Source organism: Corvus kubaryi, unplaced genomic scaffold, assembly GCF_017639235.1.
Source record: "Corvus kubaryi isolate FWS band 111438036 unplaced genomic scaffold, C.kubaryi_AGA036_p1.0 37382, whole genome shotgun sequence".
Lineage (NCBI taxonomy): Eukaryota > Metazoa > Chordata > Aves > Passeriformes > Corvidae > Corvus > Corvus kubaryi.
In genome coordinates this window covers 7,641,420-7,653,786 of record NW_024581124.1, presented here as the reverse complement: position 1 = coordinate 7,653,786, position 12,367 = coordinate 7,641,420, and the positions used below count along the sequence as shown (strand labels likewise).

General features: G+C 43.5%; 1 protein-coding gene across 1 annotated transcript in view; it reads left to right on the top strand.

The window, feature by feature from the left end:
- Positions 1-343: 343 nt before the first annotated feature.
- The window catches only part of TMEM132D (transmembrane protein 132D), a 207,199-nt gene continuing 195,175 nt past the window's right edge, over positions 344-12,367 (top strand). The window contains exon 1 of the mRNA XM_042034985.1: positions 344-1,095. Coding sequence (XP_041890919.1) covers positions 1,017-1,095 — 79 coding nt within the window. The 5' untranslated portion in view covers positions 344-1,016. The remainder of the gene's footprint in view (positions 1,096-12,367) is intronic.

Below are 12,367 nucleotides of genomic sequence, written 5' to 3'. Positions count from 1 at the left end.
CCGGCCGCGCCCGGGGGGACCGGACAGCGGCCGGGCAGGAGCTGGGCAGGGCTGGGCAGTGGGGGCCAGGCGGGGGCCGGGCAGGGCCGGGCAGGAGCCGGGCAGGAGCCGGGCAGGGCCGGGCACGGGGGGCCGGTGCGCGCATCCCCGCTCCGCCCCGCTCCGCGCCCCGCTGCCCGGGGATTGGGGCTGCCGGGCCGCCGGGGCTGAGGCGGGGCTTGGACCGGCGTTATTTATTTATTTGTTTCCCGGTGCTGTGTTGTTGTTCTCGGCGGCGGTGGCGGCTGGAGCCGGTCCCTCGGGCAGCCCCAGGATGTGGCGGGGCCGGCGCGGGCGGGCGGGCCGGGCCGCGGGGGCGGGAGGTGCGCGCCGGCCGCCGCCGCCGGCCCCGGCAGCCCTGAGCGCCTCGCTGGCCGTGACCTTCTCCCCGTGATCTCCCTCTCGTGCCGAAAGTCAAACAAGTCAATGAGGAAATCGAGAACTTAAAAAAAAAAAGAAAGAAAGAGCGCGCAACACCAAGCCCTGCCTGTGTGGATGATTTCAGGGCTGATCAGCATCACCTAAAGGAAAACTTTGGTGACGCCCGGGGAGCTGCCGTGCTGTTCCGCCGGGATGCGGGCGCTGCCCGCGTGAAGCGCATCCCAGCGGCGCCGGCAGCGGCAGCGCTGCCCCCGAGCCCCCGGCCCTGCGCAGCGCCCGGCACGGACACGGGGGTGCCGGGCACGGGGCTGCTCTCCTGCCTCGGGCAGCTGCGGCTCCGCACCGACATCTGAATCAAAGCTGATTCCTTTTCATTTATTGCGAGGAGAGGGGTTTTCTTTCACGGCATCATCTGTTTCGAAGAAAGGAGGGAGGAAGGGGGAGGGTTAAAGCTGAAGAAGTCTTCTCTCCGAAGGAGATGCCTTTTGCGCTTTCCAGATGACCTTTTCTGAAAATGTAGCCTCTCCAGCTGACCGATTCCTATTTTGACTACAAAGTCTGTGAAACTGAGCCTTAAGTGCTCCACAAACCCTAGGATGTGTGCTTCTGGGATTAGCAATATGGGGCATCTGTTGTCACCTCTCCTCTTGAGCCTGGCAGCAGTTTTTTCCAAAGGTAAGTCTCAATCTCTTCTGTTTCACTGCATCTTGTTTCTGATTTTGCATAGCCAGCCTTTGTCTCTCTCTCTGTAATGCCTTGAGTGTTGATACCCACAGTTCAAGCCGGAAAGGCTTGGGGGGAGCCATGTGCTAGTCAGAAACACAGATGATGTGATGGGAAATCCTGAGTGCAAGGATCTTTCCTTGGTCGACTACGACAAACAGTCTCCAGTTACTGAGGCATTTGTTACTTCCTTACTGTACTTTGGGTCAGGTAGTAGATGCTGCTGCTGAGCTTAGCTGATAGCTCAGTTTTGGATTACTAAGAGTTTGTGATACAGAAATTTGAAGTCCCCAGAGGTCCAAGCTGTTGGAGTTGGCTGCCCCCCACCGTTATCTTCTGTGCCGTTTTTCAGATTAAAAATCCTGTGTCTCAGACTGACTGGCAACCTGGTTTTACTGGACCAGAGAAACAGGTACTTAGTGAAACATTTAAAAGCTTTGATGAGATGCTGTAGCAGGTCTCTGATATCCTGCATGCTGAATGGAGTTTGAACGTCCTGATGGCATCACTTCAGACAACTCAGTGATTCCTTCTTGGAGCCCTCGAGCTTGTTTGCAGTTCGAATCAGAAAACCAGCACACAGACAGTGCACATATTTTTGTGTGCATTTAAAGCTTCCTTGGAACTTAGAAGTGTTCATCGATGGCCTCAGCCAAAAGGTGAATGCATTTCTGCAATACTTAATTTAGATGATTTCGAGCATTCCTGTGAAATATAAATTAGGAGAAATATACATTTCTACCGAGCAGATGCTGTGCATCAGCAGTTACATTTTGGCAGGAAAACAAAGTTTTCACGTGGTTTAGTCTTCAGAGGGGAAAAAGAGCATATGCATTTAATCTGTGATTTTGCAAACATACTATTAAAGAGTCCTGCTTATAAATATCCCTTTCAAAAAAAGGTATTAGTTATTCTTAACACCTTTTTACACTTTCAGAGATCAGCACTTTTCTTTTTATTACGTGAGTTATTTTTACTAATTAGTTTTTATCCAGAACTGAACTTACTGACAGAAGGCAAAATACAGAGCTGTGTATTTCTGTGGTGGTTCCCTGTATCAAATTCCCTCCTCCTCCTTTTTTCCTTAGAACAGGTAAAGAAAGAAAGGAACAAAATTATAAGTCTTCTCAAATGTTCCCTAAATGCAGTGCCTACATAAGTCCTGTTCTAAAGTTGCAAATGGAAATGCATTAGCAGCAGGGATTAGAAGTCAGAGTCTTTTCAAGAGATTGCTTCATTCACATTGCACACTGGTAGCTTGTGATTGCCCAGCTAGGTTGTAAATGATGTATTTTATTATAACCAATATCATCAGTACTTCGGGTAGGCTAACAGAGCAGTAAGAGAATTAACTTCTTCATTCCCTTGGCTTTTGCTGTGTTTCAGTTTGCTGCCTTAACACTGCATTAACATAGTGTTGGACTGAGATTGCAGCTTGTTCCAGGATTGGAAAAAGTGGCATTTCAGTTTTACAGAATACAGCATTTCTTTTATTGCCAACTCAGCAATTACAGCGTTCATATGTGATTTTATTCTTAAATGTTACTTACATGTCTTTCGAAAGACGTATTAGGAAAACTTGCCTCACCAAAAGGGTTGTCAAGCCCTGGCACAGCTGCCCAGGAAGTGGTGGAGTCCCCATCCCTGGAGGGATTTAAGAGGGGTGGAGATGTGGTGCCTGAGGACACGGTCGGGGTGTATGTGGCAGTGCTGGGTTAGCAGTGGCACTCGACAGTCCCGGGAATCTTTCCAGCCTAAAGAATCCTGTGATTCCATGAAACCAGACACACGAGATCCCACCAGAGTTACTGGTCCTAGCTGTGCTATTGATCTTACACTTCAGATACCCAAGACACTGCTACTGTGTGATTGCCAGGACTCTGCTGTTCAGTGATACAGATATCTATCTTTAATGCAATTGTTTATTTTTCCTTTGCTAGCAGACTCCGTCTGCACTGCTATGCCTTAGCACACTGAAAAGACCAGAGTGTTCCTGAGATTTATAGTATGAACTTGACAGTGTAAAAGGTTGATTCCCACCCCCCTCCACGTAGTAAGATAAACAGACAAAAAATAAATCAGGCATGATTACTGCTACAGGGCATGTTTCTTTGATGCTTTTCTGCTGCTAATAGAAAAACTCTCTCATTTATGACACGATGACAAAGTTTTCCTAAAGAGATACAAAAGCTTTTAACATGCAACAGCAATCAGCTGTCTGTTGTGTATAAGGCTGCTGCTGATTACTCAGAACCATGGCAACACACCTTGTACTGCACAGTTCCAAATCTTTCAGGTAATAATGTTGAAGACTTGAGAATACCATTGTGATTTTGCTTTGCTTTTATCTCGTAAAATGCAGAGCTCCAGCCTGAGAAATGAATTGTTGTTTCCAGTAATGAGCTAAAGTTCCTACCAGGCCAGCTTGTCAGTGATGATATAATCCATGTGTGTTAATGCACTGTCAGTCTAATCATATATCTGTGTATAAGGGCAGAGGCGATAAGGCTCTGTAAGTGGAGTTCTGGGGCACTTGTATTTCACAGCTTTGTCTTCAGCAGAGTTTTCTTAAGTCAGTCCTAAGGGGCCAATGCCTACCCTCAGTCAGTTCAGCATTTTGCTGTTTGTTAGCAAGGGTGAAAAGAAGTTATTGGGAAATCTTCAGTCGAAAAATAACCAGGTCCCACTGATGTTAATGAAAACAGACTGTATACAAGAGGCACAATAACGTGGACGTTTTGTTCCCTTGTTTAAATGGAAAGTCATCAGCTCCACTGGAGTAGAGTAAAAACTTCAATACTTTATTTGGGCTCCAGGTTCCATGCTTGGCTTAAGTCCAGAATGAAACCAGCATCTCCCTTAAGATGCTAAATACTTTTGAGATGTATATTGTGAGACTAAAGATTGAGGAGCCTTTTTCATTATGAATATCATCAGATAAAACCAGATTTCATTGATTTCAAATTTCAAGTTTAGGTTGACAGTAAAAACCCAAGTAAATAATTCAGTGACTTTTTTCCTGCTTGTGTTCTGCTGAGCATTTTGTGTTCTTCTCTGTCATCCTGGGCAGAAATTTCCTGCAAGTTGCTCTCTAATGACATCTCAGGCCATAGAGCTGCTGGTTTGATTTTCTTTTTCTCTCAATTTTATTGAAATGGAGGCTTGGCAAGCATATTAGGCAGGATTTCCTTGTATCCCCTCAGGGTGTTCCCCATAGCCAGAGATGTGCAGAGCACATGTGCAGTGATGCAAATCTATTACAGCAAGTGAGCGTGGGGAAACAGGGAAACCAAACCCCCAAATGTCTAGTTTTGGTTACACTATAGGAGAGGAATATTTGCATATTTGGCTTGAAACTGCTCTTGCTCCTGTTTCCTTTGGAATTATCCATGTTGTAGTGTTCTTTGAACCCTCTTGATTTCCACTGTGTCTTATACTGTAGATTTTTTTGTCTCATTGTGGACAAGCTCCATCTTTGCCTTTTTCTGTGCAATTCTGCTGGTATCAGAATATGTCATTTTGTCCACATTGCCCTTCACTTAGAATTGTAGTGTATTGTATCTTTGTGAGTTCCAGTTCTGTAGGAAGTCACTCGTGCATTCCCTGGCATCGTGGGGGTAGTGGTGTACAAAGAACCCCTCAGCTGCCAGAAGGCTGTGGGCCATTCCCAGAGATCTTGATGTGCAGGTCTTTGCTGGCATTGAAGTGGACTTAGGAACGTGGAAAATGAAAAGCTGAGGAGTGCAACGACTGCATTTCAGCACTACTTGCTTTGGAGTTCATGCCTCTAGAACAGTGGTAGTATCTCAGTAATGGGATATAATTCTGTATACGGGATTAAAATCAAAGATTGTTTTATTTGAGTTAAGAGATGTATTCCTTTCCCCCCTCCGTCTTGGTGGTGGCTAGACAGGAGTTCAGGGTTGAATTACAGTTCATGGTGACAGATTTTGATTGTGATGATGAGGCACACATTCCTTTTCTCAAAGTAACAGTGCTGGTGTTGCTTGTGGACAGACCCATCATAGGCAGCTGTTGCCCCAGCTGTGCAGCTGATCTGTATAGAAAATGTGGTGGTTGCTGCTTTTAGGTGGGCATAAAGTACAGATGTGGTCACTATTTCCTGTAAGCTCTGCCTGCAGGCAAACCCCGAAAGTTTTCTATAAAACCCCCAAAATAAATTAAATCTTTCTAGCTTAAGGTTCAAGCAGTCTCTTTAAAACCAAAGTTTTTGTGCTTTGTCCCAGCTGCATTGAACTTGAAGTTGTTTGAGACAAGGGAAGGGGAAAATAACTTGCACTTTTTTGCGCTTGCTGTGTTTCTTGCCACAGAGTACTTGAGGCAAAAGCCCCATTCTGATTCCCTTTCTTTCAGTAAAAAAACCAATTCAGACTAAACAAAACATTCAGCTAGACCCATGTTTTATTTTTCAGCTGCAATACTGGCTTAATGTGATTTGGTTTCTAGTATTTCCCTGTAATGTTCTCATTTTTTACTTCTGTCTTTTCTTTTATTAGTTCCTTAGGACTGGCAGGCTCTGTGACACCAACCAATGTTTTAGATATTAATAAAAGCAGCTTTATTCAATAAAGATCAGTTTTATTTAATAAAGGAGAGAATCAAAAGATAATCTGATTTTTCATGCTGCATTCACATTAGATCAAGCTCCTGAGGTGGTTGTGGATGCCAAGTCTGGTGGCAGTCTCTCACGGGTCCTAGGATACATAAACATGACTCGAGACAGACTGATTGTGGGAAAGCTGAAGAGGCAGCTGAGATTCATCACAAGTTTGGTTTATAAAGTGGCACATTAAATTACTTGGTTTTCACCAGTCTTTGTAATGTTGCCTGCTGCATTATTAATGGCAGCTCCAAATGAAGTGGATTTTAAGTAGTTCTGAGACGTGTAGATAACACCAATTATCATGAGCGGTTTTAAAGTACATATTTGAGGATGTTAGGCTACCCCACCCTGGGGGTGAAGTGTGGCCACAGTTAACTGTACAATGAGGATTGGCTTGTTCACGTCTATGATTTCTTCTTTTATTGAATAGACTTAATTCCAGTGTAAGGTGTTGGTGATGGCCTCACAGAGCCAAGGGATTGAAACTCTTCATCTTCCCAAGTACAGCCTGTGTGGTATCCATGCAAACTTCCATCTTCTGCTTTGGTATTGTGACTTAAACTTGACCCAGAGGATGGTGTAACTACAGCTCTGTGACAGAAGGAGTTACATCCATCTATTGATCCGCAGTGGGTGTGATCTGAGCCCACCGCAGTCAGTAGAGGGGATTTCATTGCCTTTAGTAGGCTTTAATTCAGAGTAGACAGTTTTCTGGAGTGGTGTTTTTCAGTGTGTAGCCCACACACCAGTGGTGATTCATAGAACATCTGAGCAGTGTTGTGAAACCAGTGCCAGAAACCTTCTGCGTGCAAGCTAGAAAAAACCGAGGGGAGGAAATAGAAGTAACAAGGCTGCTTTCAGACTGCATCCCAGTTTGTGTTTGGTTGTAAACAAAGACCTTTGTGACAATACCAAAACCAGGGCTCTGTGTAAGATGGTCTGGATTTCTCTCAGAATGATGGCTCTTTTCCTTGAAAGGGCTGAGAAAAACCACTGTAGTGAGACTAACTGTGGTAGTTGGAAGTGTTGCTGTGAGCTGTTTGGTGTTGCCTCGGTGCTTCAGACACAGGCACTGCTGGTGTGAGTGTTTCTAATCCACTACAGCAGAGGTTGACTTAAATCAACACTGAGCAGTGGCTCAGTGAAGCAGGGCAGGAATAGCCTGCCAGTCACTTAATGGCATCTGGGCTCCGGGGTCAATTAACTGCCTCAGAGGCTTCCTTCCACACACAGAGGATGTTTGTTTGTTCTCACACCCTCACTGTTGGGTTTTTTTAATCAAGGTTTCCAGAAAGGTTTCTTGAGGGAGTTTTCTGTGTTGCAGGCAATTGTCTCCCTGGCAGTGGTTCGGCAAAATGCATTTTTGTTTCTTATACAGAGTATAAAAGGTTGGTAGTGGATTCAGTGTTGAATCCACTGGGATTCAATCAGTGTTGCCACATTTCCCCAGATTTACAAAATAGAAGGCTTCTTTCCTCCTCCTGTAGTCACTTCACCTTCTCACAGGCCCATCTGGCTCTGTTTTTAAAGTTACTTCGAATTGATTTGGTTTGTGTAGTATTTTGGGGTCTTATTTGCAAATAAAGACTCTTCCACAGTGCCAGTAAGATTTGTTTTGGCTAAGGTGCTTCAAAAATTTGCTGTGGTAATGATTCGTAAGCAAACCAGACCCACATCTGAAAATGACCATGTAGATTCTAAACTGTGAGAAGGGGGAAGGATATTGAATAATGTAGCTCCTAGGAAAAGCACAAAAGAAATGAGTTAGCCAGCTATGTCTGAAAAAGCAGCAGGGGGAATAATAACAAGCACTCCAAGCAGAGGTGTGCAAAGGTGTCAACACACTCTTTACCCTTGGGGGATACGGCTTTGAGACAGACTAAGGAGCAACAGAGGTTCCTCTCCAGCTGAACCAGGATGCTCTACATCTTGTCTTTTGATCTGTTTGCTTTCAAGAGAGGCAGACTGTTGAGCAGACAGTCTGCAGATCTCTTGCTGAGGAGCAAGGCAGATGTCCAGATTATCACACAGATGAGTCTGCATGTCCTGCATGCTAAAAAAAATCCTCCGAGTCACAGGGTTTAGTCTCATCTAACGCTGAGTTTAGTGTCATCTAATGCTGAATGGTCTCAGAACCTTGGATTTTGTGGGCCCTCAACATCACTTGCTTTTTATTTCTATTTTTAAAAGTGCGGTTTTATGTCTTCAGTATACATTGTGTAAATTCATCGTGCAAGAGGAGGAACCCAAAGCTGGCAGAGGTAACTAGTCACTGGTGTGTCTGAATATTGATCCATCCCACAATATAGGAAAGAAAACAATCCCACTTAGTCTTCAATCCACTCACCAAAGATTCTGGATTAGCACATAATTATATCCTCCATTTTCTGCTGAGCCATGGTGACTCATTCTACTTGTCTTCATGAAAATAATGGTGATTTGCATCTGCTGATATTTGAAATATCTGTATTTATCCTTTAGTGTTGCATCTCTGTCCTAATGTAATCAGCCTTGCTTGGTTAATTTTAATTAGCTTGTACACATGGGGTAGTTAGTTTTCTTTTCTGTGTATGTCAAATTCCTACATTTAACTTGCTACTTTGCTGCTAGCAGTGGGGTGTATTGGCAGGTTTTCCTGCTTTGAACGAGGGCTTGGTGCTGTTTCTGTGGATTGTGGTTTGAGCTACTGCTGGAAGAACTGTCCAGCTCTGCAAAACTGGAAATACTGTTCTGTATAACTGTAAATACACCAAGTACCTGCAGTTACACTCCTGTCATCCTTACTTGTTCTCAGAAACAAAAATAGGTTCTAGTTTGCTCAGGTCCACAAGTCTGTAGCTCTGAAGATGAGGAAGGATATCTTCATGTGGTCCACAGTACAGGACTTGGGGCAGAACTGAGCAGCTGATTGTGCCCAGCAGAGGCAAGAGGTGCACACACACTGGGAGTTTATTGCCACACGTGGTGCAGAGTACAGCGAATACCTTCACGCTCATTTTCACTCTGTTTAGGATCTGTTTAACCCCAAGTTAGGGGCTTTGTTAGGTGCTATGCTGACCTACAGGATTAGCCACTCATCTGAAAACACGTGCCCTACCTTCTCTAGAAGAGTGGAGAAGGAACAGATGCAGAAGGAGCCTTACAATGTACTGCTGCGTTAGTGCACGTCTGATACGTGACTTACCAAGCTTTGTCATCTTCTAATTCTGCTGTGGCAAGGCCATTTCTAGACATCTCTGATGAGTTCCTTTGTACCCACTCTTAGAAGTTCTACTGAAATGCCAACTGCTCAGCAGTCCTGTGAATCAGGGTGTGAAAGATGGGGGTCCAAAATGTAGTGGACACTTTTCAAAATCTTATTCTAGTCTTTGAGTTGTGCTGTCCCTCTTAGTGACAAAGACTAGTTACACCTTCAGGGAGTAAAAGCAGTGTGTTGTTTTTAAAGCCCCATCTGGTGCTCTGCATAGGTCTGCCCTTGCTCACATGGGGTTCCTCATCCTTGTTCCATATCATGTTCCATATTTCTGGGTTGTGAGCCTACCCTGACTTTCCTGTGCTCTGCTCTCTCCTTTGTGGCTGGCTGTCCCTGCAGCATTGTCTGATAGGAGATGATTTCGTGCATACTGAACACTTGTGCACAGTGGGATTCTGTTCTGTGCTTCTGACTCTTTGACACCATCTGCCCAGCAAAGTGGTTTTAATGGGTTTCCACTGAGCCAGGCTGTACTACAGCCCTGACAGCATGCTCTGTATTTTAAAAAATAAACAAAATCTCTTCAGACAAGCCACACATGAGCATTGGCATCTCCAGCAAAATTGAGGATTACAGACTGTTTCATATTTTGTGGAGCAGAAATATCTCTATTTGGTAGGCTCTAAAGTAGGAAAATGACTGATATCTCGGAATGGTCTTCTAATAGTACTGGTTTTTTTTTTTTAAATGACCTTATAAAGCATTATTTTCCATCTCATTTTTAAAGTCAGGTATTATTATCCTATTACAAAAATGCAATCGTTTAACCTTGTTAGTGTTCTCTTCTTTACGAGAGCAGGGGAATGTAGTGGTTCATGATGGTGATTTAGAAGTGAGGGTACCCACTGGCTTTCTGTAACCTTTGTAGAACCACTCCAGTTCCCTGCTTTCCCTTTTTCTAAACTGTCTTGTCTGCTCAGAATATGGGGTGTTCAGAGCAGGATCTGTTGTACTTGCAGTTATACAGCATCTGCTGTACGTGTCACCACATGAAAATAATTAATTTCTAGCATCTTGTTAGAACATCTAGCATCATGTTAAAAATTGGAATGTGACGTTCTGGTTGCTGGACAATGTGAACTGCTCAGAGGCCTGTAAGAATAGAAAAGAGGAGTGGGGTAAGGAAAAAAATGAAGATATCATGAAAGCATCTGTGTGATTAAAATATTCTAAGAGATTGGGTAGATGCCATCCCTTGATGTTACAATTAATAAGCTATCTAAGCCTTTCCAAACAGCAGCATGAAAAAGGGAACATAAAAAGCCTTTTATAAGAAGATGTCGTAAAGATGTTTTTGTACTTATTTCTGTTGTAATCTGTGTTAATAAACTATTAAAGAAAGTATTTTCAATGTCGGTATTAGCAATGCAGCAAACCACTTATATGAAAAAGCAGAGGTTTTTTGGCAGATGTTGCAGATCTTAGAAATATTTCATTCCTTCTTTGCCCCTTCAGATCTTTGGGGTTTATTTTAAGCTCCTTCAGTTTGGCAAGTTGTGAACATAATGGGCAGTGGTGGTAATGAGATGGTGAAAGAAAATGTTGGCTGGTCCCTTATGTTATCAACGGGACTTGAAAATTGAGAGTCAATTGGATTCTTCTGAACTCCTGAGCTAACTTGCTATGAACACACAGAGAATCAGACACAATCCTGTTGGTTAGCCTTTAGGTTCTTTTATTCTAAATTACGTGGAGTCTGACCTGGATCCAATTTCTGGTTAGAAGAAATACAAAGCAAATATCACTATGAATTCCCTTGACAATGAAGGTGGCGTTTCCCAAATGCTGTCCAGCAGACTGATGTTTTGAGTGGTATCTCAGTGTTCTGTGTCTGTTGTTGTTAGTTACTCGTTTGTGTAAAGCTAACTAAGGTTAGGATCTGTGGTCTTACCCCGGTGTTTGCTGCTGCTGGTACCTTTTTTCCCCATTTGTCCTGTCGTAGCTTTGGATGTTGCTGAAGATGTTCCTTGCTGTTTCAGCTGCAGCAGTTTACAATACATGTATCAGCATCAGCTGGGGCTTCTCTTGCCTTTTTATTTAGCCTCTTTATCTGAGCAGCAGTAGATCAGAGTAATGGTGCAATAATCACTGTTGAAGCATGTATTTGTTTGTTTTCATTTTATTTCTATGCAGTCATATGCTCCTTTCATCCCTCCATCTATTCCTATCAGAATTACGAGTTTGGTTTGGATCAGACTCTGAAAAAAGAGAAATGCTTGTAAGTGGAGAATACTAAATATAGCAGCCCTTTGTTCCTGTATTTATAGTCTTGGTGCTTAGAATGTCTGCGTGTGCATTATAGGTCCTCATCAAATAACCAAATTGCATCAATAATAATAAAAAGGATGGTTCATGAAGAGATTCTCTTCAACTGTTCTCTTTTCAGCAGCTTCAGAAAAGAACGATGAGTTTGGCAGCATATCTGCAGTGCTGACAACTCTGGGCTTTGGCAGCCTAAGCGAGGAGCAGTGAGTTCAGGTTTAGGTGCAGAGGGGAGCATTCCCAGACCTTGTAGGATTTTGCTGTTGCAGTAGGTCTGATGATAATTTCTCAGGTATTTAGCTCTCCCAACCCTTAGGTATTTATGATCTACAACTTGTCTGGAAAGTTGTTGGGAGACAGTGAAGACCAAAGGATGAAGAAAAATTCCCCCCAAAATGCTAAAAGAGTCTTGCAGGATGTTATTTGCTGTAAGAGGGCTTTTCTGGTGTCTCAGTTCATACTGTGAAGTGCTAAAGCCCATCATCTTTTTCATAACAAGCACATTCTCATTTGTGTTTTCTGCCTGAGAAGAGCAGCCCTCCTAATTTTCCCATCTGTGCCTCTGCACCATTTCCTCAGCCCCTTTTGGGCCTGTCTTTGACTTGTTGCAGATGTTTGCTGCCAGTCTGATCCATTTGTCACAGAAATTACACATTCTCCCACTTGTTTTATCTCCTTCCTACAAACAGGCACTATCAAAATCTCATCTGAAGCCTGTGGAATTGTTGTGGCAGTTTCAGTTATCTTTTGTCCTTCTTTGACATGTGTCTTAGGAAGAGTTGATCATTGTATTCCTTCTAGTCTAAATCTGACTGGGCCTTAGCAAATGTTGCTTCCAGTACCTCGTCATTTCCTTCTCCAGTAACTGAATAAATGTTTCTCTCAGATGCTCAGAAAGTGAATCCCTCCATAATTCCTGCACTTTCTCTTGCCCCCTTATTTATAGGTCAGTGCTGTTACTGTTTTCCTTCCAATTCCAAGTCTTGTTTTCAGCAATGGGATGAATGGAAGGAATCATGGAGGAGAACAGACTATATATAATCTTAGATTTAGAGGTGACATTGAACTTTAGTACTGACCTTTGC